The 26,712-nt window shown below is 31.5% G+C and overlaps 1 protein-coding gene across 2 annotated transcripts; it reads right to left on the bottom strand.

The window, feature by feature from the left end:
* Window positions 1–1,733: 1,733 nt before the first annotated feature.
* On the bottom strand, window positions 1,734–20,576 carry LOC123695510 (senecionine N-oxygenase). 2 transcript variants are annotated; one of them, XM_045641384.1, is made up of 8 exons: window positions 20,464–20,576; window positions 16,598–16,795; window positions 15,783–15,921; window positions 8,345–8,528; window positions 7,726–8,001; window positions 7,042–7,205; window positions 6,370–6,513; window positions 1,734–2,210 (listed from the first exon to the last, which is right to left on the bottom strand). In XM_045641384.1, the coding sequence occupies exons 2-8, from the start codon at window positions 16,792–16,794 to the stop codon at window positions 2,019–2,021; spliced, it is 1,296 nt and encodes a 431-aa protein (XP_045497340.1). In that variant the 5' UTR covers window position 16,795; window positions 20,464–20,576; the 3' UTR covers window positions 1,734–2,018. The 2 variants fall into 2 exon arrangements, with proteins under 2 accessions (XP_045497340.1, XP_045497341.1); XM_045641385.1 differs by lacking the exon at window positions 1,734–2,210 and adding an exon at window positions 4,426–4,781.
* Window positions 20,577–26,712: the final 6,136 nt, after the last annotated feature.

The following is a 26,712-nucleotide window of genomic DNA, read 5'->3' as shown; positions in this document are numbered from 1 at the left end:
TACAAGGTAGATTTTCGAGGCTCAATGAATGTGACAATTCTCACAGTTGCCGTCCGGCGGCCGTTCGACGTAGACGTGTTAGTTACCCTTGTTACGTTTTATGGAATGTTGTGTTTTGGGGCCGAGTTGTGACGTCGACTGCGGGTCGACTGACACGGTGATATGTGATTTATTTTTATACATGTGACGCTGTAATCTCAGTGTATAGTTAGATGTATATGTCGTGTATATTCTATTAGATTTATATGTTTACACCGTAGTTCATTTTCATATATCTATTCTTATGCAATACTGTCTCAGCTAGTCCTTATTTCGTTCAAAATTGACCAGTGTTCGTATTAGTCATTCGATTGATATTATAATTGGAAATCGATAACGCGCTTGTTATGATATGTTTGTTTTCTCTGATTTTATATTATTTTGGTTGATAATATTATGTTACTCGATGTATACCTTATCGAAATGGTGCTAGACGCTTGATACTTCATTAATTTGGTCGTAGATAAGAATGTATATAGAACATTGTTAGTTCATAAGTTTGTTTCCACTGAGCGTGGTCTGGTTTACAACGCCTGCATGTCTAAGTTGCCATTATATCCTAGCGTACTATTTACTTAGGGTTTATTTCTACAGGGTACGAGACCCGGCTTTTTATCCTTTTTTAATGAATGTATGAAGGGACTGAAAAGACAGGGATGTAGCTAGGTTGAGGTTTAGGAAAGTAGGTAAGTTTTTGTACGAAGCGGCCAAAATGTTTATAAAAAAGTTTGGAAAAAATTCAGCCGATACAATGTATGTTTATTATCTATTGTGTGGGCAATACTTAATGCTGATCATTTATTCTGTAAACCATACATAATTTTATGGACGTAGTAAATACAGATTACTGTAGTGCGACAATTTTCTAATATTATTACTTATTTTTCATAGTTATATTTTTTGTAGAATATTTTATTTGTACGCATGCAACACAGGCTGTCTTGATCTTTACCTTTTGTCTTTTCGCGGTAACTTACTAACGATGGATTATTATGAAAGTTTTATGTATGGTTTGCGTATTTATAAATCAATACCTACTTATGTTTATCGCGTTTTCCTATACCCTATTTTTATATAAAAAATATTGTACAGCATATTGTATAAGATCATTTTCCTTAAAGGAAATATCCAGTGAGACGATTTTTTTCTTATTTATAAATCTATTTTTCAGACGTAATATATCTTCTTCCATATTGAGTTAAAATGTATCCATTAACGACGTATTTTTGTTATAGTTTTAGATTTACATTTCGTTAAGTTGTAGATTTAAGGTTTTTTCATGATTTTATATACGAAATTGTAATATTGGACACGGAAAAATTGAAAATTAATTGATATTGTGGATGAGAATAAACGGTATTTTTATATATTGAGAGTAACGTCTTTATTTTGAAAAAAATATTAAGTATATTAAGTACAAATTTTTTGAGCGAGTTGCGAGCTCGGCCCAATGCATGTATACTAACATAAAATTTAAGACAGCCTTAATTCCTAATATTTTTATTATGTATTAAGTCTGTTATAAGTTTTTAAATATTCTATAACCGTAGTATGTAATTAAATGGGAAGCTATAAAATAATTATTAGATTTAAAGATTTAATAATATATCAGCATTGATAATATAAAGATTATAAATACGCTTAAATAAAATATTTTTGGCTGAAAAATCGAGTTTTATTCATCATCTTTTAAATATAGGCGAGTTACATACTATAATAAATGTCACTTTAATACAATACAAAAAGGCTCATTAAAAATTATCTACAAACTTCTATACAACAATAACATAATTTACGTCAATTACTTACTTAATAAAATACATTCTATCATTAAAATTGAGCAATTAAAATTGAGCAAATCACCTGTATTTAACAATTACAAATAGATTTTTAAAATAACCGTCAGCATCCTAAACTTAAAGGAACATATCACTAGTTTGAGCTTAACTTAAAAATTATATTATTATTCCCTTGTAGGGTCAACAAAGAACTTCCCTTTTCCCATTACTTATAATTTCATAAGTGTCATCGTCTATTATTTTATACACATCTTGTCGATAGCTCTGCAAATTGTGAAGAAATCTGATCGAACTCTCATCACGGATTTTGGTGATGACAGATGGTAGATTTTTCGTGTTTGCTTCTGATGCGAGGGACGCATAATATCGTTGCTGGAACAAAAAATGTCAAATTAGTGGACAAAGAAATAGAAAGGAGGAAATATGAACCAAAAATATACATGATTTGATGTGGACTCTTGTCAAACGCATAAATCGTAAACGGTATGTTTTACGAAAAATTAGTGGACAAAGAAATAGAAAGGAAAATGACACAAAAATATACATGATTTGATGATGTATTATGTTCATGTGGACAAGCGCATAAATCGTAAACGGTAAGTTTTACGATAAAGTTTACAGGAAATTAAATATGCGAAATTTTATTTTCTACAGACAACGTCTGAATAATTTTTGCCCTAAAGTGGACAGTTTTCGAGATATCGGCCAAAAACTTTTCTTTAAGATTGCGAGCGAAGTTCCACCTGGATATGTCAGCATTTTATGTATGGTCAGTAAGTGACCCTTAACCTTTAAAAAAATAAAAATAAAATTGGATCGGAATTTTAGTGCGAGTGAAACTATGCTATGAAATCTCCATAATCTTTGTTTTAGAACTTCAGTAAAAATTATGAAATTTCTAATGTTAGTGTTATTCAGTGTCAACTGTTAATGACGAGATTATCTCATTACAAATGTTTTTAAAAATAAGTTTATATTAAAAACAAAATCTAATTTTAGGTTCTCAGCATCACTATGACAACCGAGTCACAAGATCCTCATACATATCAACGTTTAACCTTGATAACCTTGCAGAGCTTAATAACGAACTTGTCTGAATAAGGCCATAATAATAAATTGCTTTCAATGCGAACGACGTGCGCCATTGTGAGAATAATAGTGAAAGGATCAAGACGTTTCGCGCGCTATACGTATTTCCCGTAAATATTTCGCTCATCCCATACAAATCGTGGAGTCCTGGTACCTTTGTATTCGACTTTATTTGTATTATTTTGTTTGTTTGTGTTTTTAAATAAATATATTTTTATTGTTGTGGTTTTATTTAACTATATTAATGTGGATTTTATCTTTTATTTTGCTTTTAAAAATTCGAATATAAAATCGAATTGATCATGTTTTAATAATCTAAATTTAAATTTTATTTGCACTAAATTTCCTTAAATTTTTTTGTGAGAATACCTCACTACTCATATTATTTTGATTTTTACCTATATAAACATGGTAGATACCTAATATAAATATCAAGATATACATATTATTATGAAGTACCTATATGATAAATATGTAGGTAGGTACCCAATTAAGAAGTTTGAGATTTTGAACTTATTATAAAATTATAATATTAAATTGAAGTCTTAATATTCAGAATATATACAGAATCCATTCTTATTCAGAACTAATTATAGTTTGTAGGGTTCCGTAGGTACCCAGGGGGAGCAAATTGATTCCTATTACTGAGACTGCTCTCTATCTGTCTGTCTGTCTGTTTGTCACCAGGTTATTGAAAATACATTAAAACAGAGGAAGCTAATAAAGCGTGCAAAAATAGGTTTACGTAAGTATATTGTAAATAAGTTGCTACGAACAAGTGCTATGTGAAGCCAATAGCGATTTTAAACGGTCAATAAACCTAATCCATATTTTACCGAAACGAATGAAAATGAAATTCTTGAATACCTGATAAACGTTAAAACGATCGTAAAGAATTGTCGAGTTTAAGTTTTATGTTACGGTGCATTTACATCAAACAGGCGAATGCTCATTCTAACCTCACTATGTCAAATTATTTTAATGTAGGTAAGCAGGCGCAGAGTATTCTTTCTTTATTCTTAGTACGTTCGAAAATATTCTATGTAACGTTCTAATACTGAACAATACTGCATACGAGTTTTCGTTTACAGCTAGCTCTATGTTCGTTGGATGTAAATGCACCTTTAGACGATAACCGATAGGTAGATAACTATAACTATCAAGAAATCATAGCTATTCCGCATTTTCTATTTATTCTGCTCTTTTCTAATTATAATTATTTACCAATGCAATTAATGTTTTTTAAAATCCCTTTTCAGATAAAAACAAAGTATGTTGCAAAATCTTTGCAAAACATTATTAGATAAAGTTTATTGTCATTTTTTTTCTCTATCCTTTTCATTAAAATTTATTCGTCACCTCTAAACGCCTACATATAAACATTATTGTTAACATATTTTTTTGTATGGATATTTTGTATATAGATATCATACCTATGGATTCCTTTTTAAATTCATATAAATTTTTAAGGTCAATTAAATCTATCGAAACAACATTATTTGCGGCTTATTTTATTTGATATCTACACTGATAGGTATATGTATAATATTTAAACATTAAACACTGATATTTACGTAGTTAGCTATAATGACAATCAATGAATACATTAACATACATATAAGTAGACTATTATAATAATAAAAATGTATTTAAAACATTCTTAAAACTCAATATAAGTTTAAATCACACTTTCATTACAACAAATTTCTCGTCATCCAAGATTGTATAAACTTCATTTCTGTAATTAGCAAGATCGTCCATAAACTTCAAACTGCTGTCGTTATGTATGGCCGTGTATACCGGCGGAAGGGGTCGACTGCCGCTCTCCAATGATAGAGATATGTAGTAGTCAGCCTTTAATCAAAACTAGTGTGAATAAAACATTGATAAAACTTTATCTAATGTTAAACAAAATTCTATCATTTTTTTATACATATTTACTGCGAAATTCGTTAGATATAGCAATTAATAATTTTAATACCCAAAATATAATATAACAAATAGGTCAAGTACCTGGATACGTTCGCATTGCAAGAGAATGTTCAATTTTTTATAATTTTGCGATTTCTGTTAGGTGGCTAGGTTTAAGAATAATTATTAAGCTATCAATTATGCAAACTCCAACTGATTTTTTTTACAGAAAAAATCATTATAGTTAAAGCGGAAGAGTTTGTTTGTTTGTTTGAACGCGCTAATCTCATGGAACGACTGGTCCGATTTGAAAAATTCTTTCGGTCTTAGATAGCTCATTTACCGAGGAAGGCTAAGCTATCATCACGCTAACACCAACAGGAACGGAGCACTGCGGGTAAAAGCGCAGGGCACAGCTAGTCAAGAATAAATTTAGTCGATTCTTTAAATCGATAATATTATATCAAATATCAATACTAAGAAAATAGGTAAGTACATACTGTTTGATTTTATTTTATTATTAAATTTATATTGAATAGGAAAAGTATTAAGTTATTTATTATTATCTATCATCATTTTACCTTCAGAGCTCAACCTTTCTGGACATAGCAACGTACTACGACCTTACACATAATAATATTATTCCAGTATCTACATTATCATAAGAAAACCTCAAATGTCCATGTATAAATGCAAATCAATGAGTAACCTTATTTCCTCTCTATTACTGGTTAATATAAACAATTGACTGTAATTGCTTGTAGAATTCTGTTGGGAAAATTTATTTATAGATTGATGATGTCTTTTTATTAGTCGAAAAAAGTTATGTATAGCTAAGTTTTGTTTTTGGATATTAAAAATGATATTATTCTATGTATCAGTGTATGTCATGTTGGTGATCCTTAATGAAATAAATAAATAAATAAATAAAAGAACTGAATTTTAAATCTTGTAAAGATTGTGTTTGCTACGCGTTTGAAGAATGTTGAATGAATTTTTTTATTGATTAATTTTAACCTGGATGAACACTTATAGGAATAAATTATTTATGTTATATGGTACCTCGTTCCTGTTTCTATTGCTCTTTGATGGCAGCTTTACAACGACGTTCCGTCGATTCCAATTTCAGCCCGGAGCAAGATTTTATTTCTATGTATAAGTTCCTTCTAGTGCTACCAACCTAGTCGTCGTCGTTTCAGCGTTACGACGTCGACTACTGGATAAAAGCCTCATAGTCATCCAACAAGAGCGATCACTGCCTTTCCTGTATCCCCTAGCCCTTCCAAGTTCCTGCTACTCTTGTTTCCAATGCTGCATCATCTCGTACAACTCGAGTTAATCTAGGGTTATTTAATATGTTTAAGTGTAAGCGGCTAGTGTTGAGCTACAAACCTGGTAATTTTGGTCGTCCTTTAATCAATACATCCACTACTAGACAAAAGTCTTCCTTATGGATTTATAGGACAAGCGTTCATTGTCGGTTCTGTAATCGGTCTTCAGCTCTTGTAAGTTCCTTGTAAGTGCTACTAACCTGGTCAGGTCCCATCATATGCGCCTGCCGCTTGGTGTACCCGCGTGCTGCTCGTTCCTGCTTCTCTTCCTCCCAGTGTTTTATCATCTCATCTGGAGATGGTAACTTGAAAACGCCGTTCATTGATCGCACGTAGTAACGAACCTGTGTTATTGATAATTAAAAATAAATTAGCAAAAGGAAGGCAATTATAATTATTGATTTTTGATTCATTGATTCATAATTTATATCATTCATTTTTTATTATCTTATACTCGTATATGAAAACGTAAGTAAGTATATCACTGTCACTGTTTTAGTTGCTGTACCTTCTCCTCGGAAACGGCTTGACCGATTTTATGAAACAAAATGTAATAAAAACGGTCAATATCATGATTGATGTGACGGAATTTGGTGCCGGTTTTTTTTATTACACTTGCACTAGTTGCTAGGTAGGTAGGTACTATTAAGTGTTATATGTGAGTACACGTAAACGTTAAAAACGTTTTGTATTTTTTTAAGTTTGTAACTATGTGTTAAATTCTAGGTGTGAAATAAAACTTCTAGAAGTACCTAACAGATTCCCTTGAAATCTGAAATGACAAAAGAAGTTGGCAAGAAAAAATCCTACTAATATTATCACTTATACTATGTACCTTATACCTACTTATAAATTGTATAACTGCAACTCACTTGCAAATCGAACATGGCGAAAGCGCATACATAGTACGGCACACCGATGAAGCACATAGTTGGATGCTGTATATTCACCAAGTGTTTGTATAATGGCTCCACACAGTTATCCTCTACCACGATACCACAAGATTCGTCCAGGAACGGGAAGTTGTATAGGTAGCCTGGAAGTTGACAATCAATGTAGACCTCTCTAGTGGAATACAGTCCTAGTAACATTGGAATGGAATTAAAAGTCTTTTAACGGATATATTTGTTTTATTTATCTTAATTCCTAATGTTTTCATATTTGGGAAGTAGTAATGGTTATAAGTTTCTTCTTAAATTATTTCTAAAATTTTGAATACCAATCAAAGAACGAGAAAACAATTGTAATAAATACATAGTAGGTACTGAAAAGCTGATGGTTGCTAATGCAAATAGGTACAAAACGGTTTTAACTATATTTGTTTTGAAGACAGGTCATATTCTTTCTACCTGAGTTACACAAAGTTAGCTTGTTATTTAAACAGTGATAGGTCTTTTCAAACTCGTACCTTAACTCGTACGTAATAGTACTAAAATCTACATAGGTAGTAGGTACTACGTTTATGTATAGTAATTTAATTAATTAATTTTCAAAATCATCTAAACTTGAACTTGTCAATAATATTATATTATTCTCATCATAAAACCAAAACCTACCCGTGCAAAGGAAAACGACATCCACTTCATCTTCACTGCCATCATTGAAGGTCACCTTCCTTCCATCCAGCTTCACTACATCAGGCTTCATCACCAGGTTATTGGGGAAGACGCTCTTCGGTTCCTCCTTCAGGTGATGACTGAGGATCACCTTCGTGGTGACGCTGGTGATCTCCAGGGCTATGTCCATGCCGGAGGGACCGGCTCCGATCACGAGGACACGCTTGCCAGTGAATATTTCTGGCACTCTGTAGTCGTGGCTGTGCATCACGTCCCCTGAAAAGGTCGTAAGGTTATTTAGAGCTTAAACAGTTTGACGGAGACAGAAAATGTATTTTGCTGGCAAAAAAATTAAGTAAATAGAAAAATACTTATTGCTAGATAAATGCAAAACTATAACTGCTATTATCAAAATTTGAACCTGTTTACTTGAAAATTAATCTGAAGGCTGTAGGGTGTTCTTTAATCTTTAAGCACAGAATATATAATTTTAAGTGCGATTATGTTTAAAAAAGTGTCTCTGAGAATAAATTATGCTTTTATGCTATTTTTAATCCGTTTATTAAAAAGAAAAGAACGTCTGAAATAGATCTAAAACCAAGTAAAAACTAGTATGTACCTTCAAACTCCTTCAGTCCTGGGATATTAGGAATGAACGGCGTATTATAATGTCCATTGCAAATGAATACATAGTCATACTCTTTTGTCACTGAAACTGAGGTGGTCAGATCTTTGTAGGTAACGTCCCAGAGTTCGCCCGAAGGTCCAGCCTTGGGCTTTATTTGTTGGACGTGTTGTTTGAACTGAAATAAACGTGTTTTATTAGAGTCAAATATTTTTATAAGAGCCGCTTGCTACGGGTTCGCCATTAACTTTTTTGAACAAGTAAATGTTATAGCGTGGAAGTTGGTATCATTATAGGTAAAGTTGTAACATATTTTCTCATAAAATCTATGATGGTTTTCATAACATTTCTGTTCTTCTCATTATAATTTAGAGAATGTTTATTTACACCTTTTGTATACACCTTATCCTTTGGTGCACTATCGAGCTTTTTTGCACGATTATATGCCATTTTTACATATTATACCTAAATAGATTGTTTACGAATAATTGCATAATTTGCATTGCAATTTAAAAATTACGGCCTAGACATATAGAGGTAGGTATCTACCTTTAATTCTGTAGCAACGTCATCGATATAATATATATGTAACCGGAAATGTATGAAATCAAGGAATTGTATACAATTCCTAGGAAATGTGTACAATTCCGATACCATTTAGGAAATGTATAAAATATTGTTTAAAAAACTATTTAATGCATGCATACCCTAGGAAATGTATAATCTTCCTAGGAATTGTATACAATTCCTATATCGTATTAGGAAATGTGTAAAGTAATGATATGTAAAGGAATGCTTTCTGTAATAAAACACGTTGTTATTTTTTTATTATAGCTCTTATTGATACAATTGGGTAACAGTCATACCGTAAAATTGTAATAATATTATGTTCATATTATTATCTTACTAATTAACATTTTAAAAATCAACTATCTAACTTTTAACGTAAATATCACAAAATCAACTTATTCAAGTTATAAAATCAAATTTTCATTTTGCAAGTAATCAGTCCCCTCGTCCCGCTGTCCTCGCGTATATTTGGCGCAGTCGGATTGTACAATCCGCCGTATTACATTACGGCTAGCTGTTTTAATATGCCGAAAATTCGTCTTTTTCCAAAATTCTACAAAAAGACGGTCGCGAGCTGACGGAGCCCCACTTCGTGGGGCTCCTATTTCTGTGTAGTTTTAAAAAACACGAACCTAACCTAACCCAAATCCCTTATCCAAACCCAAAACCCTTATCCAAACCAAAAATTTCTGATGAAGAATTATCGGCATAGTTACTACAAAATGCCGACCGTTTGTAAACGGCCAGATTATATACAACTTGCCTACGACATATCAATATCTTAAATGTTTTACATTTCCGATAGCTACTTAGGAAATGTATAGATTTCCTAGGAAATGTGTATAAAATAATTTATTTCACACATTTCCGTACGATTTTAGGAATTGTATACATTTCCTAGGAATTGTATACTGTGAGGAGTATATAATGTAAGATTTTTTTAATAAATAAATCAGTTTGTATCTGGATCTCGATGGTATCATTTCTCTCCCAACACACGAACCTTATATGGCGACCCTGCCAGTGCTAGCATTCCGCTAGCCATATATGGTGCATCGTCGGGTGTCAGTTGCCATCATGACGAAAAAAATACATCTATATTTCGCCGTGCCGGGACACTTGTGTGTGTCTTAAAAATTAATCAAAAATATGGATCTACAAATAAAGCATCGTGGCATTACTGTTTATTTACGGAATATACAAAAGTTTATAAAACGGACGGACGGAATATACAAATCTGTACGATGGCGTGGAGGCATTCAACGTGATATAAAAAACGATCCAGAAGATAAAGCCTGAGGTGTGCCTAAAGTGCAGTGCAGTGCAGTGAAAAAGTGTAATAAAAAAAAATGAAAAATAAATCTAAAAAAAAATGACGTGTTAGTGCAAAAAAAATGGACAATTTAGAGGACTTTAGAAGTAATAATTTTAATTTTTAATTATAGTATGGATACTTATATAAGGTATATAATACATAAATATAATAATAAAAATATAATATGTTAGAAAGTGTTCGTGTGTAATGAATGTTACTCGGTATGTATAGATATTAATGTTATTATTATAAGGTTTATAATTTTTCTATATGGCAGAAACTTTGAATGAATTATATAATAGTTTGGTTGAAATAAGAAAATATTTGATAAAAATAGGACCAAGTCGTAGAAAAGGTAGTTTAATTGTAAAAAAAATAGCAGATGCTGATATTTTACTCAGAGATTTTAATATATTTTTAGAAAATTATTCTAATAAGAAAAGTAATTTTAAACAAAGTGAATGTATTGTAATAGATGAATTAACTTGTAATTTTTATAAAATTTATGAAGAAATATTCAACTTATGTTCTGAAGAATCAACTTGCAAGATGACTTCTAAATTCGATTTAAAAGTTGCTTTACAGCTTTTACCTGTTTCATCTGATGATGAGACAAGTATAAAACAGTTAATTGATGGGATTGAATATTATAAAACAGAATTAGACGAGTCATCCCAAAAACAATTAATTAATTTTGTATTAAAGAGCAGACTATCACAGGCAGCCAAATTAAAGTTATCTTTTACATATCATAATATTGACGACTTAATAAAAGATATTAAATTAAATTTACTGCCTAAAAAATCTGCTTCTGCAATTCAACGTAGATTACAAAACGCAAGTCAAAATAATATGTCTATTGATGACTTTGGAAAAGAAATAACGGAAATGTTTGTGGAGCTTACGATCGCTCAATCCGATGGCAACCAAGAGCACTTTAAGGTTCTTAAACCATTAAACGAGAAACATGCCATCAAGTGTTTTTCTGATGGATTGAGAAATCGCAGGCTCAGTACAATCATTTCAGCAAGAAATTATAGCTTTTTAAAAGACGCTGTTCAAGCCGCAATTGACGAAGACGTTAATTCTTCGCCAACAACTGATATTTTGACTATGAATTATAGAGGCCGAGCTTTCCATCGACCAGGCCGGGGACGATCCTCATTCTCAGGTAGACCCCAAACCCAACAGTATAGAGGAGGACACCAGAGATTCGTACGGGGACGATCCACGTTCACAGGTAAGCCGCAAGCGCAGCAGTATAGAGGAGGCCATCCGAATTTCAATTACAGAGGACGAGGTAAGTCTTATTATAATAAATCATATCAAACTAATAAACATACGGTAAATAGACTAGTATCAACGGTAACCGAGCCTGAAACGGTACAAGATATTCAAAACACGAGCAAGTTTTTTCGTGAATAAAAACCATATTTTATCATTTAATAGTAATACGGGTTTTGTTAAAATAAAATTGCAAAATAATTATTGTTACGATTTGTTAGTCGATACCGGTGCATCAATTTCAGTCATAAAGTATAAACATGTTCGTAATCAAAACATTCATATCCATAAAGAGAATATCTTAGTCAGCGGTATAGGCGGTAAAATAAGATCGATTGGATATGCTTACTTAAATTTATTTCTAGGAAATCAAACACTACAGCATAAGTTCTATGTTTTTAAACACTTACCATGTAAGGCAGATGGCATTCTCGGACAAGACTTTTTAAGCAAGTACAAATCTGTTTTAAATTATGGTAATCGAAGTTTAATTTTGTGGAATAATAATGTTAATATTCATTTACCTTTAATAATAATTGATAAAACATCCATAACTATACCATCTAGATCGGAGTCTATTCATTTCATTGATACGTGTGAAACGGAGGAATGTGTTATAAATGCAACAGAATTGCAACAAGGTATATTTATAGCTAGTTGTTTAGTAAAACCCTTAAACGGAAAAATACCTATTCGTATATTAAACACAACCGATTCGGATATAGAACTAAAAGAAATATATCCCACCCTTCATAAAGCTAGTGAATACGAATTATGCGATTTTAAGCAATTACCGAATAATGCCCATCGCGTAAAAACTTTATTTTCATTATTAAATCTAAATTATTTAAATACAGAAGAACGAGATACCTACTATTGAATCGATTTGCGCAAAGTATTCAGATATTTTTTACCTTCCTGGCGATACATTGAATACGACGAATATTTACGAGCATAAAATTACTTTAAAACCTAATGTTGATCCGATTTATACAAAACCGTATAGGCTACCGCATGCACAGAAAAATGAGCTTAAACAACAAGTTAATGAGTTACTTAGGCAAGGTATTATCGAACCTTGTACTAGTGAGTGGTCTAGTCCGGTATTACTCGTACCTAAGAAATTAGACTCCAGCGGAGAAAAGAAATGGCGTTTAGTCATTGACTATAGAAAACATAATAACTGCATTCAAGACGATAAATTTCCACTTCCAAACATTACAGAAATTTTAGATTCACTCAGTGGATGTGTTTATTTTACGCATTTAGACTTAAACCAAGGATTTTTTAACGTGAAACTCGAAAATAATAGTAGAAAATATACAGCATTTTGTGCAGGAGAACAGTATCAAATGACTAGAATGCCTATGGGTCTAAAAACTAGCCCCAGCTCTTTTTCACGTATGATGACCATGGCTATGGCAGGTTTATCATATGAAAAATGTTTGGTTTACTTAGATGATTTAATTATTATGGGTAGAAATTTAATTGATCACAATAAAAACCTTTTGCTTGTTTTTGAAAGGCTACGCAATGCTAATTTAAAATTAAATCCTGTCAAATGTACTTTTCTAAAAAAAGAAATCCTTTACTTAGGACATGTAGTGTCGAAGGATGGTGTATTACCTGACCCAGAAAAAATTAAAACTATTCAAAATTATCCGGTTCCTAATAGTGCTGACGAAGTAAAGCGTTTCCTAGCTTTCGCCGGCTACTATAGAAAATTCATAGACAAATTCGCAGAAAAGGCATATTATTTGAACTTATTGTGTAAAAAAAATGCAACCTTTATTTGGGATAGTCAATGTCAAAAGTCATTTGAAATTCTCAAAAATAGTATGATATCACCTCCCGTACTACAATACCCAAATTTTTCGAATGAAAACGAATTTATTTTGCAGACTGATGCCTCTGGCTATGCCCTAGGCGCTGTTTTATGCAACAAAGATAAACGGCCAATAGGCGCTGTTTTATGCTAGTAGAAATCTCAATAAAGCGGAGAAGAACTACCCCACCATAGAAAAGGAACTCTTGGCTGTGGTGTGGGCTATAAAATATTTTAGGCCATACTTATACGGTCGTAAATTTAAAATACTCACAGATCATAAGCCTCTTGTTTACTTATTTAATTTAAAAGATCCATCGAGTAGACTTTTTAAATTTAGATTGCTTTTAGAAGAGTATGATTATGTTGTCGAGTATGTGAAAGGGAAAGATAATGCAGCTGCAGACGCATTATCTAGGATTCAAGTTTCTTCGAAAGAATTGAAGGAGATGAATGAATGTTTATATGTGATGACGCGTGCACAGAGAAAAAGACTAAATGACACTTCTTGCGACCATGATATGATTTCTTCAGACGATTGGCCTGATCAACCAAAAGTCGTAGAAACTCATATTAGGCCGAAAGATGCAGTCGAGATGAGATTTACGGAAAAATCTATTATAGACCGATTTAGGAAAAATAATGAAATTACGTGTGAAAGTAAAAGATTAATTTACGTGTCTAAGAAAAAGACAATTTACATAAATCCAGTTTCTCGAACACAAGTCTCGCGAGCCGAATTTGTGAGGGAAATTAGTGATTTTGCAGAGAAAATTAATATAAGCGAAATATATTTAATAAAAAATGAACATAATAAGATATTTGTCGATAAACTTGCAAGTGAAATTAAAAACATAACTAACTATGTAGGTCCTAGGTTATGTATAATAAAAGATGTCGAAACAATCGATAATGTAGATGACAGAAAAGTAATACTCAACGATTTTCATCTTTTACCTACGAGTGGCCACGCAGGCATAAGAAGAATGTTGAACAATATTAAGCGTTACTATTTCTGGCCTAGTATGGCATCTGATGTTAAACAATTTGTGTTAAAGTGTCCGCAATGTCAGAAACAAAAGTACACTGTTCAGGTGAAAGAGCCAATGGCCATCACCTCGAGTGCTCATTCGGCATTCGAAAAAATTTTTTTGGACTTAGTTGGACCATTAAACAAGGACAGTAATGGTTATATTTATATTCTAACCATACAGTGTGAACTGACAAAATATGTTTGTGCCTATCCATTATTTACTAAAACTTCAACAGAAGTCGCGCGAAGTCTTGTAAACAACTTCATATTGCAACATGGAGTACCTAGAGAAATAGCTACCGATAGAGGTGCAGAATTCATGTCTGATACAGTCAAACAGGTATGTGAATTACTTAATATTAAAAAATTGAACTCTACAGCATATCATCACGAGAGTATAGGAGCATTGGAAAACTCTCACAAACATCTAGGAGCATTTCTGAGAATTCAATCAGAAGGTAAGTATGAAACATGGAGTACATGGCTTCCGTTTTGGTGTTTTTCATATAATACGTCGGTACACAGTTCGACAAAATTTACACCATTTGAATTGGTTTACGGCAAGAAATGTAATTTACCCAACAATTTACTAAAACATGTCGATCCTCTCTATAACTACGATAGTTATCCTCATGAGTTAAAATACAGACTACAATCAGCTCATGCTGAAGCTCGAAAAAATCTTATAGCGACTAAATTACAAAGAAAAATTAATTATGATAATCATATTAATCCAATTTTATACAAAACTGGTGATTTAATTCTTGTTAAAAATGAAGTAGGTAATAAGTTATCAAACCTTTATTCTGGTCCCTATAAGGTTATCAAAGATTTGTCACCAAATGTAAAAGTCGAAATAAATGGTAAAACTGATATTATTCATAAAAACAGAACCAAATTATATCATGTTTAGCTTAAGAAATATTACATCATACAAAATACATAATATTATTTTGTCACTGACTGTACTTATAATTAAAGATCAATTATTTATTATTATCTTAGCTTGTTTAATGTAATATCGTATTCATGCATTATGTAAACAATAGTCTTAAGTGTCTAAGATTACTTTGTATGTTATTCATGTTATATTTTTATGAACTATGATTAATGTTATTACTAAATAAAGTTTTGTATTAACTTTATATTTTAACTTTTTTTTCATAAAATGAAATCTTGTATCAATTTCATTTTATTTTATTTTTAAGGGCGAGATGTGAGGAGTATATAATGTAAGATTTTTTAATAAATAAATCAGTTTGTATCTGGATCTCGATGGTATCATTTCTCTCCCAACACACGAACCTTATAATACAATGACGGATTACATACATTTCCGGTAACATATATATTAATCTAAAATTAAATTTACTATCTATCGAAGCTTTTAATTATTACAACTTACTTTAATATGTTCCGTAACACCATGTTTATCCGAATACAGTTGTAGGAAGGCGAGCATGTCTTTAGCAGGTAAATATGATTTATCACTCTCTGGTATGGGGAAGTCTGGGAATCCCATAATTTCCTTGGGAAGGTTCGTTCTGAAAAAAAAATTTCGTATACAAACTGTGTGCTGAAAAAAGCTCGTCAACAGTTCGTCGATTTAATCTTTTAAAGATCATGACGTGTGCGAGTTCATGGATAGTTAGTTATATGCTTAATGCTTTCATTCCAGAAAAAGCAATAACAAAGCCACTTTTTGTATCCTACGAAGTTTCATCAATCATTCAATACTACGTCACACGGACGTCATCATCAATTAGGAGTTAGTTACAGACATTTCTCGAAGATGTGATCGATAGATGTCGGCCGGTTTATGTTGCCCTGATACCCTGTGACCCGGCTGCCGGTTACGTGCCGCAAACAGCTGATAATGGTTATTTGTATGGATTACAGCGAAATCCGTTTGCTTCCATATGATGTAAACGGATATGTTATGAATGGAACAACAATGTTGAAATCAGACAAAACTAGACATCGATAACAAACGTAATTAGACTAATAAAAACAACTTCATAGTGTTTTTCCAGCTTTTGTTTTTAATAAATATTTTCCTAGTTGCCTTAAAAAAATATTTCATTCATTCTAGGTCACCGATGCTCAAACATTTTCGATTACATCACCTAAACTACTTACTTAATAATATTTTATTGGGTTTATAGGTTTCTGATTTAGCACTTGATATACCAGTACATCAGAACTATCAAGGAGGCTTACCTCAAACTCTTATACATGCTCGTATGAATGGGCAGGCCGAAGTCATCATAACCCACGTTCTCTGTATACACCCAGGTGCCTCCCAATTGTCCAGATTGTTCCAGAACATCAACCTGTGATACACATGGCGCTTCCAGAAGATGACGAGCAGCGCAAAGACCAGCCGCGCCAGCGCCGACTACGCATACACGAGACATTCTGGAAATAATTATAAACTACTTATATCAATTTTTTTTTTGTAAAACGCCACAATTATTGGAAAGCTCTTTCCTCATCAAAGTTTGTTTTTTGTGTCTTATCTATGGAGCGATTCCATGGACCATGATATGATTTTTGTGTTCAGAGACAGATACGAGATATACAGAATACAGATACGAGATCTAGTTTATTGATAAATATCAACTGACGGTTTTTTTTCTAAATATAAAGGAAAATCGTTATACAGGTAGGTATCACCACATAGTATAAAACAAAGTCACTTTCTCTGTCCCTTTGTCCCTTTGTATGCTTAAATCTTTAAAACTACGCAACTGATTTTGATGCGGTTTTTTAATATAGATCGAGTGATTCAAGAGGAAGGTTTTAGTATATAATTTATTAGGTTTTAGACAAAGCGAAGCCGCGGGTGATAAGCTAGTATTAACTATAGGTATTATTTATTCAAATTCCAAAGATAAAGTCATTTGGCCATAGTGATTAGAAACAGAATGGAAACAGAAACCCGAGTCAATGATCTTATTAGAGATACTCCTATCGCCAGTTCAAATATTACGGTTCAACGGGATCAAGAAATTTGTAAAGTTATGTTTTACCTACATATATATGTATGTATATCACATTAATTTAACTGCAAAAGTCTGTCCGTGTGTACCTTCTGCTCTGAAAGAAGTCGAAATTTGGGTACTTTTACGTAGAGCTTTACCTATAGAAGTTTAAAAATCTTAATGTATAGGAATGGGAATCTTTCTTCTTTTAAAAGTGTTGGTCAAGTATCTCTTACTAATACAAATAATAGACCGTACAATTGTAAAAAATACAAAGGTGATTGTTTGCTGTCATTTACTTTTTAGCGCGTCCATGGACCAATATAGATGGACCCATTCATGGCTAAATACTTTATCTCCATGTGAATTGGATTGATTACACTGACGAAAATCTAGTATATAAAATTAATATTAGTTAATTAATAATTACCTAACTACATAAACTATCTGTATAGACATAAAAAAATAATTAATATGATTACGCGAAACGGAACGAAAAAGTTAGTGTAGTGCCCCTTGTGATAAGATAACCAATAATTATGCAGTGTTTATAAACTTTACAAAAAATTTAATTAATTAGGTATTTAGTGTACCTCAATTGGTGACAAGATTGTTGTAGATATTATCAACTAGCTTCCGCCCGCGACTCCGTCTGCGCGGAAAAATTAAGAAAAATTACGATTTGTTTTTTTTCTACGTATTTTTCCGGGATCAAAAGTATCCTATTTTATGACCAGGATAATAAGGATAATAAGGTTATACCAAGTTTCATCGAAATCGAACCGTTAGTTTTCACGTGATGCCTGAACATACAGACAGACAGACAGATAGACAAAAAATTTTTTAATCACATATTTGGGCTTGGTATCGATCCAGTAACACCCCCTGCTATTTATTTTTTCAATATTTTCAATGTACAGAATTGACCCTTCTACAGATTTATTATATGTACATAGATTATTGAAGTGAAACTTTATTAGGCGCGTCGCGTCATGGTAATACCGTCACGTAATAGAGTAAGGCGACGATTGTGGTATCTTTGAATCTTGCCAAAGAAGTTTCACTTCTGACACGTGTGCTCGGCACACACGCTTTTTTTTGTAGTCAGTCAATAAATTATGTATGCAGCGCGCGACAATAAATAAAGCACACACATACGAATAAATATATAATATAACGATTTTATTATATGTATAGAATATAGATAGCATCATAGTGTTGCTAAGATTAGATCACATTGCACATTTAATTAGATTATTAGTTATTACATACACAGATGAACTTTCTTGTCACCACTATTGATCTACGTAACTGTAAATCATTGATGCTCAAAGTGTATCCGGTCGAGAAGGGCCGAGGTATTATTGAAAAAAAAAAGAATAGAAAAAAATCAATCCCGATGCTGAATTGTTAAAAAGAATAACTTATTTAACTTATTTTATGTTAGTTCATGTGTGGTATTTTGGAAAAATATATATTTCACTATTAACGGCAAGAAATTAAGTACTTACTTAAAAAATGAAATTCATGAAATTTAAATAAATGCAAATGAAATAAATATCTAAGTACTTATCATTGGATATCAATCTATTATTACTGTCAATTTATTGATTTTAAACTTTAAACTTTCTTATTGATAAAAAAACAGATTTAAAATTCTGTACAATTGATTGTGCAAGAAAAATGCATAAAGAAGTTATCTTGGGTTATCAGGTGAGGCGAAGATGTGCATAAAAATACTACAGATTTATGTACCGCATTTCTTGTACCTACCTATAGAATTAATTAAGTATGTACATTGTATAATCTGTGTGATTATGTAATTTTAATAAGGTTATGAACATTTTTATAAGTTTGGCTCACTTAATTTTTTGAGTGGGCTATAATTATTTTCGCAATTCATCACGGTGCATTCATTAATTTCAGAATTACCATGATTTCGTGTGAGAATTTTAAATTATATAATGAAAAAGTACGCAGACCTATGAAAAATTTGAATATCCGAAATAATAATTATCATTTCTATTATTGTTCTACCCTTCACGAGCGTTTTTAAAAGTTTTTATAATCAAACGGTATTACAGGCCAGTCATTGTGAAGGAAAAACATTAAATGATAATATGCAATTTATGGATTTTGTAGTAAGGCCGCTAATAGTCTCAAGTCTGCAGTAATCGCATATAGTAATAGTGAAGTAATACGGAAAATTGTCGCAAGACTAAAGTAATTGACGACTAGCTTAAATACAAATTATAATTTAATTTACCTGAGTACACACCTGTATAGAGCAGTATTTAAGCGGTAATATCACTGAGATCTAATTATCTAAAAAATGCAGCTCGAAACGAGAGCAGATAATGAAAAATAATTGAGTTTATCTGCACTCTTTAACATTTGCGATACCATCGCTTATCGATGAGAGAAAATTTTGTGATCTCAATAAAATAAGAAAAGTATTATGACCTATGACATGTGTGATGTGACCCATTTTTAACCAGTCTGGTGGATTATATAATTGAAAATACAATTCTTTTAAGTATATTATACTGACTAATAAATATATTAACGCAATTATGACGCAGGCGAGCCGATCAAGTCATAGGATCCTAAACGTCTCAGTCTTATAAATGATATATGAAGTTATTGAAATAAAAATAACAAGAGTAAAAATCAAATTAAATTAGTGTTGGTCAGCATTATTAATAGTTATTAGCTTCGCTAGCTATAGTCTTTAAATAATTTAACTGTGTCATTATTTTTTTTATTAGAAAAAAATATTTTCAGTTTAAAAAGGTACCTATAAAAACAAAAATTAAATAATACAATTTATTTAATTCAACTACAAGTTAAAAATAAAATAAGTATAATCGATTATGAAATGCCTTGCTTTCTTTTTAAACCATGAATATAATTAATTCTATAGGACCCTCACAAAATACGAATTTTTCATTCACAAGAAAATGAATCTAATTTAAAATAGACACATCTCCATAAACATATTGTATTTACCCTCCATTCAAGAAATAATTAATTTTAGATATAATATCATAACAAATATTATTCAATTCCTACATACAGTTAACACTTATTAAAAAAACATACCTATTAAATTTAATTCCAACGAGACAGATTAAAAATCACTGCACTATGCACTTTATAACGGGCGTGTTAGTTCGTCGAGTTTCCGTGTATGAATGACGAAACGGCGTGCGGTACATTTAGTTTTATGCCCTTAATAATATCAATTAATATTGTTTGCTCAAGAGGTTTGAAAAGCTTTGAGAATTGAGATACCTAAATTAAAAAAAAATAGAGATGAAAATATATATATTTGTAGAAATTTCATGTATGTAACTACTAGGATACTATAATGTATGTAACTATTTTGAAGTACCTAAAGGTTATTAGCAAAAAATATTTTTGCATAAAAAGTCGAATGCCGAATTGAGAACCACTGTCTTTTTAGAAGCTCCGAGACATATAAAATTAAAATAAAATCTTTTTTCACATGAGTAAAAATTGTAACTATAAGTATGTTTTATAATTGTTATATCGTTAAAATATTATCATATCATAATTAGGTATATAAAAATCTCATTTAATTCATTATCCCTGAATGAAAAATAAAGAGTTTTAAGCCGATTCCTCCTCTTTAAATTAGAATAATTAATTGAAAATCGTAAACACACAATATTCTGTTTTCTACATGATCGAGGGTAATATTTATCCAACTATCATGTCCGGATAATTGTGTAAACAATAATAAAATATAATATGTTTATTTGATATTATTTATAGTAAGTACCCTTGAAAGGCCTGTGACCATGCATGAACAAGAGACATTGAATTCATGAAAAACAAAATTATCAATAAAATCGTTTCTAATTTTCAAAATAATTTTTAAGCTTCGCTTAGATTTAACTTATAGGTATACTAGCTTACCGCCCGCGGCACCGCCCGCTTTGTCTAAAACCTAATCTTATATAAATATATAAAACTCAAAGGTGACTGATATAGTGATCTATCAACGCACAGCCCAAACCACTGGACGTATCGGGCTGAAATTTGGCATGCAGGTAGATGTCATAACATAGGCGTCCCCTAAGAAAGGATTTCCCGAAATTCTTGCGGGAACGGGGAAAAACGGGGATGCACGTACAAAGTTGAATCACTCTATCTATTAAAAAAAACCGCATCAAAATCCGTTGCGTAGTTTTAAAGATTTAAGCATACAAAGGGACATAGGGACAGAGAAAGCGACTTTGTTTTATATCTAGTCTTTTTCCTTTAAAAATTACTTAATTAACCCCTCTGACCTTTGCCACCTTGATAAAAATGCTGCATGTAATTTTTACAACTGTTTACAATTTCTTCATATCAATTTTATAACCAAAGTGCAACCATGTTTCAATCAAGGCCATTTCAGTTCAATGAAAAAATATTAAACACGTTGGTATCATGTGATTGATTAATTAATAGTAAAGAATTGTTATTTTATTTTATTGAAAATTATAAAATAACAAAGTAGTGTGAATTATATACAATGTACTAAGATATCATGAGTAATTAAGTCGCCTAGTACAAAGTGTACTAAATAAATATTAGGAGCGATATTTATGACGAAACCAGATGCATGTTGCAAATGCAAAATTAAATGCTGAGCTTGTATTAACTACATACCATATAAATAATAAGCATAATATAGATACCATTTTCTGAGGTTTCCACAACAAATATGGTCGTGGAAATGAACATGACCTTTCAATTCTACGAATAAATGGTTTACATGGAACAGGAACATAAACGATAAGCGGTTTTTTTTCTTGAATATCAGCTATGAATGGATATAATAAATGACGTTAATTGTTTACCTACGTCTGTTGCTGCAAATCTTATCAAATTGGAAACAATGTTGCGGATGAATTTATTTCTTGGCAGATCGATTGAACTCTGGTAATATATTTAAATTAAATCAAATCGTTTGACCCACGTCAATATAATTAGCTACATAACTTCACCTATGGGGGCTATGGGCTATGCCGTACAGTAAATCTATACTAATATTATAAAGCAGAAGAGTTTGTTTGTTTGAACGCGCTAATCTTAGGAACTACTGGTCCGATTTGAAAATTCCTTCGGTGTTAGATAGCTCATTAAATCGAGGAAGGCTATAGGCTATATATCATCACGCTAAGACCAACAGGAACGGAGCAATGCGGGAGAGACCGCGTGGCACAACTATAGTAAATAATATATACTAATTTAAATTTGATTTAATTACTGTCTTTATTTTATACATTTTTCGCACTTTTACTTCAATCGTTTTGATCATATTGACTTGGCTGTATGAACAAGAACCCTTGCCAAAGCATGCAGGTAAATTAAAAAAAAAAATGCTTGGCGGGCGTTATTGGCGGGAATATTGCCCAAGCGGCTTGCAGGGCTCGGTATTATGATGCAACTAGTTGTATCGTTTGCGTAGGACGTAGTTAGTTACAAACTTTTTGCGGCAATCATAAGAAATTTAATCTAACATGAATGAATATTGGCACTTCTTCAGGTTACTTATATTGCAAATTGTAACGTGCGTTAGCACTGTATAGTGACTTTAGGAATTAAGTAATAATTAGAATAGCGTGTCATTGACCTATTCGTTAAATCGACTTTTTGTAAACATTTGAGAGATAGGTATGTAGGTAATGCTTAAAGTTTAAATGATAATTAAAATATTTGTGTATTATCACGAATTAGATAAATTTAAAAAAAAAAATGCTTGGCGGGCGTTATTGGCGGGAATATTGCCCAAGCGGCTTGCAGGGCTCGGTATTATGATGCAACTAGTTGTATCGTTTGCGTAGGACGTAGTTAGTTACAAACTTTTTGCGGCAATCATAAGAAATTTAATCTAACATGAATGAATATTGGCACTTCTTCAGGTTACTTATATTGCAAATTGTAACGTGCGTTAGCACTGTATAGTGACTTTAGGAATTAAGTAATAATTAGAATAGCGTGTCATTGACCTATTCGTTAAATCGACTTTTTGTAAACATTTGAGAGATAGGTATGTAGGTAATGCTTAAAGTTTAAATGATAATTAAAATATTTGTGTAAGTATTATCACGAATTAGATAAATTTAATGATGTGAATGATAATTTTTAATAAATTTCTATAAATTTCTTGTCAAAAGTATTAATTGTAACGGTGTTTTATATTTCTTGTTATTTTCGTTTTAATTTCTATTTTTTTTGTATGAAAAATACAATTTAGTGTTGAAAATTTTGGTTTAAAAAAAAATAACCTTTCACATTATATTTCCAATCTACGAGAAATGCTGAAGTAAAAAGTGATGTAATACAAACATAAACTTACACGGCTAGACAGGGGCGGCTGCAAAATATTTTGTATCTCTCTCGCTCGGAAGCTAGAGCTATGTTATATTAGAAAAAGTTGCATCATGCTGAGGTTATTCAAAGCATCAGTATTCAATAATATGCATTTTTTACAAACACCTAGTTACATAACTTTATTCACGTAAAATTTGTAGTCTTTGACAACTGACAGCCCTAATATAATTATTATAGTAAGGGCCGATTTTTCAATCCTTGGTTAAAATTTATCCGTCCAATAAAGTATTACACGAACATTTTAAAATGTCACCGATAAACTGTCAAATACGGAAAATTAGAATACATTTTTGAAATGGTAGTATATAATACGTTATCCGATGAATAAGTTTTAACCAAGGATTGAAAAATCAGCCCTAAGTTGAAAAATTAAATACTAGGTAGGTACAGTAGACTAGGCCACTATACAGTAGTTAATATACTAGGCCACTATACCTAAAGTGCCTAAGCTAATTATAACTTTAGATATCTGATTGCAAAAATCTCTTCATAATGCTTTCTGCACAGAACTATAGTTCTGTGGCTTCCTGCTGAACAGCTGAAACCGCCAAGGAAGAAAAGAAGGAAGAACCCGAGGAATCTGACGATGACATGGGCTTCGGTCTGTTTGACTAAAAAGCTTTATGTTCAAAGCTTTAATTCCATAAAGCTTCACAAAGCTTAGGCATAAGGATTTTTTTTATAAAATTTATACATAGAGCTTGACAAATAGACAGACTAGATACTTAGTTTTCTAAAATTCGTATAATTAAGCTTTTTAATCGTAACTAAAAATGTGTCGAACAGACTGGAATATATTAGATACTAGCAGATCTTGCAAGAACCTACGTTAGAAATTCTACAAAAAAATCTATCAATTATTTAAATCTTTTAATTTATAATTATGTAATTAATTTATTTAATTTTAATTAATTAAAAAAAATCTTATTTTACTCTGTTAGCTGTTGTTACAATAACAACACACGCTAAACTGAACCGGTAGAATCTGGGCAGATAAATGCATACGATTGCACTTTTATGGAATTGATAAACTGTGTGTTATCTAGAAGACACTAATACAAGTGAACTATGCTCGTTGCTCTTGTGGATAAAAAAATCAACATAAATAGTTACAGATTCTTGATTTAACTCCGAGTTTCGATCAATAATTGAGCTTCCTTTGCACAAGTTCCCCTCTCTTTAAAAATATAAACTCGTCATATTCACGCATCGACTTCCTTATCGTCTAAATTATATATCATGTAAATCACCGACCTACATAACAACAATAATATTATGCTTATTGTTGACGTTTGTTATGCTCATTGAAATAGGCCAGATCCTTATCAAGGGTTCTGAGTTCTGACGTCAGATTTTCCAATTTCTCGATACTTCGCTTGTTTTTACGTTGTTTTAATATAAAAACATGGCTTCGAAGTAATTGGTGAAGACACTGTTAATGTTATAAACAATATAATAAGAAACATCCTACAAAATAATTGTAACAAAATACATAATTTGTATGAAACTACAAACTTCTTAACTTAACACACTACTTACTACTGCACTGTACTGTGGGTAGGTATGTCGTGACCACTACATATTTACTATTTTATATACCACCACCACCATTTACGATTTATACAAAAGGTAGGTCCCTACATAGACATTGATCATTTTCGTGTTTTATTTTTGGAATATATTTTTCAATCCTGCCTAAAAAAATAATGTGTAAGAGCTAAATTACGTAGGTAGGTAAATGTAGCACAGATTTGTATTATATTTTTTTTGCAAGTTGGTGATCAGTGTTTCTTCGGCAGTATCGAATATTCTACATAATATTTTTATACATATTATAAAATATAAATAAGTAGCTAAGTTTGCCTTTCGTGGCACATCACATCGTTGATTTTGTTGAAATTTTGAATAAGTAGTTGAACAGCTATCGGAAAAATACTACGCACTCGGAATTCCTATTTACACATTTATAAAATGTACCACGTGTTTATGAGAATCTGTAATATTTTTTATTAATTACATCATCCGTCACCATTTGCTTGGCCTAGATTGCACATAGATTGTTTTAGTTTTAGCCACTGATATTCTACGGTGTTTTTAAAATATATGTGCTTTTATAGTTTTTTTATTTTTTTTTTATTGTGTGATAGGGAAGCGCTTGACCACGATCTCGCCTGATGGTAAGCTGAGATGTGGCCTAAGATGGAGCGCGCTTCCCTAGAAAGTACCCGTTCACTCTTCGCTTGAAGACCCCCATATTTAGTTAGTTGTTTAAACAGTAGGTACCTAAATTATCATTCCATTTTATTACGTGATTGTGTAATTTAATGGTGCCATTGGATAGGACCTTAAAAATTAAATAGAGATCTCTTAATAGCTTTTCCACTAAAATAGCTAGTTAGAAATAAGTATACATAGCAAGAAGAGCATCAGGCTTATCATGCAGCCATATTACACAGTCCACGTGCCATTTTGGATTCGACCGCTTACAGCCAATTCAAGGGTTATCAGTAACTAGGTTCGACACCCGTGCCGACCTACTTGTAGTTAACTCTTTCATAACTATATGTCTTTATTTTGATCTTTAGAATGTCATTATAAATTTTTGCTAGGTAGTTTTAGAAACTAAAGACTAAACAATAGGTACACTTCATATTACAATACACAATATTAAATGCGTTTAAAGTTGTTTAACTACAATGTCAAAATAATAGCTTAGACTTCTATTAGACCTATGACTTTACTTACTTACTTTTAACCCTTTAATGAAGCTTTATTGCAATACAATAGCTAGTTAACGAATTAAGCTTTTAGTGACATCTATCTATATAACTTGGTACTAAAGGTATTTCGTTGTAAAGTTAGAGTAATTTATATAACAGTTTTTTTGTTACTAAATAAACAACATAACATTTTCCATTTTTTAAATATTACATTGTAATTTTA

This window comes from Colias croceus, chromosome 11 (assembly GCF_905220415.1).
Source record: "Colias croceus chromosome 11, ilColCroc2.1".
In the NCBI taxonomy this organism is placed as follows: domain Eukaryota; kingdom Metazoa; phylum Arthropoda; class Insecta; order Lepidoptera; family Pieridae; genus Colias; species Colias croceus.
Note: the sequence above shows the minus strand (reverse complement) of the source record. Positions and strands in the feature narration are given on the sequence as shown.

Coding starts and splice junctions, on each gene's coding strand:
- LOC123695510 (XM_045641384.1), bottom strand. CDS start 16,794: ATGTCTCGTGTATGCGTAGTCGGCGCTGGCGCGGCTGGTCTTTGCGCT. Junction 8,002..8,344: donor AGGACTGAAGGAGTTTGAAG/GTACATACTAGT, acceptor CGACCTTTTCAG/GGGACGTGATGCACAGCCAC. Junction 2,211..6,369: donor ATATGATGGGACCTGACCAG/GTTAGTAGCACT, acceptor TTTTTGTTCCAG/CAACGATATTATGCGTCCCT.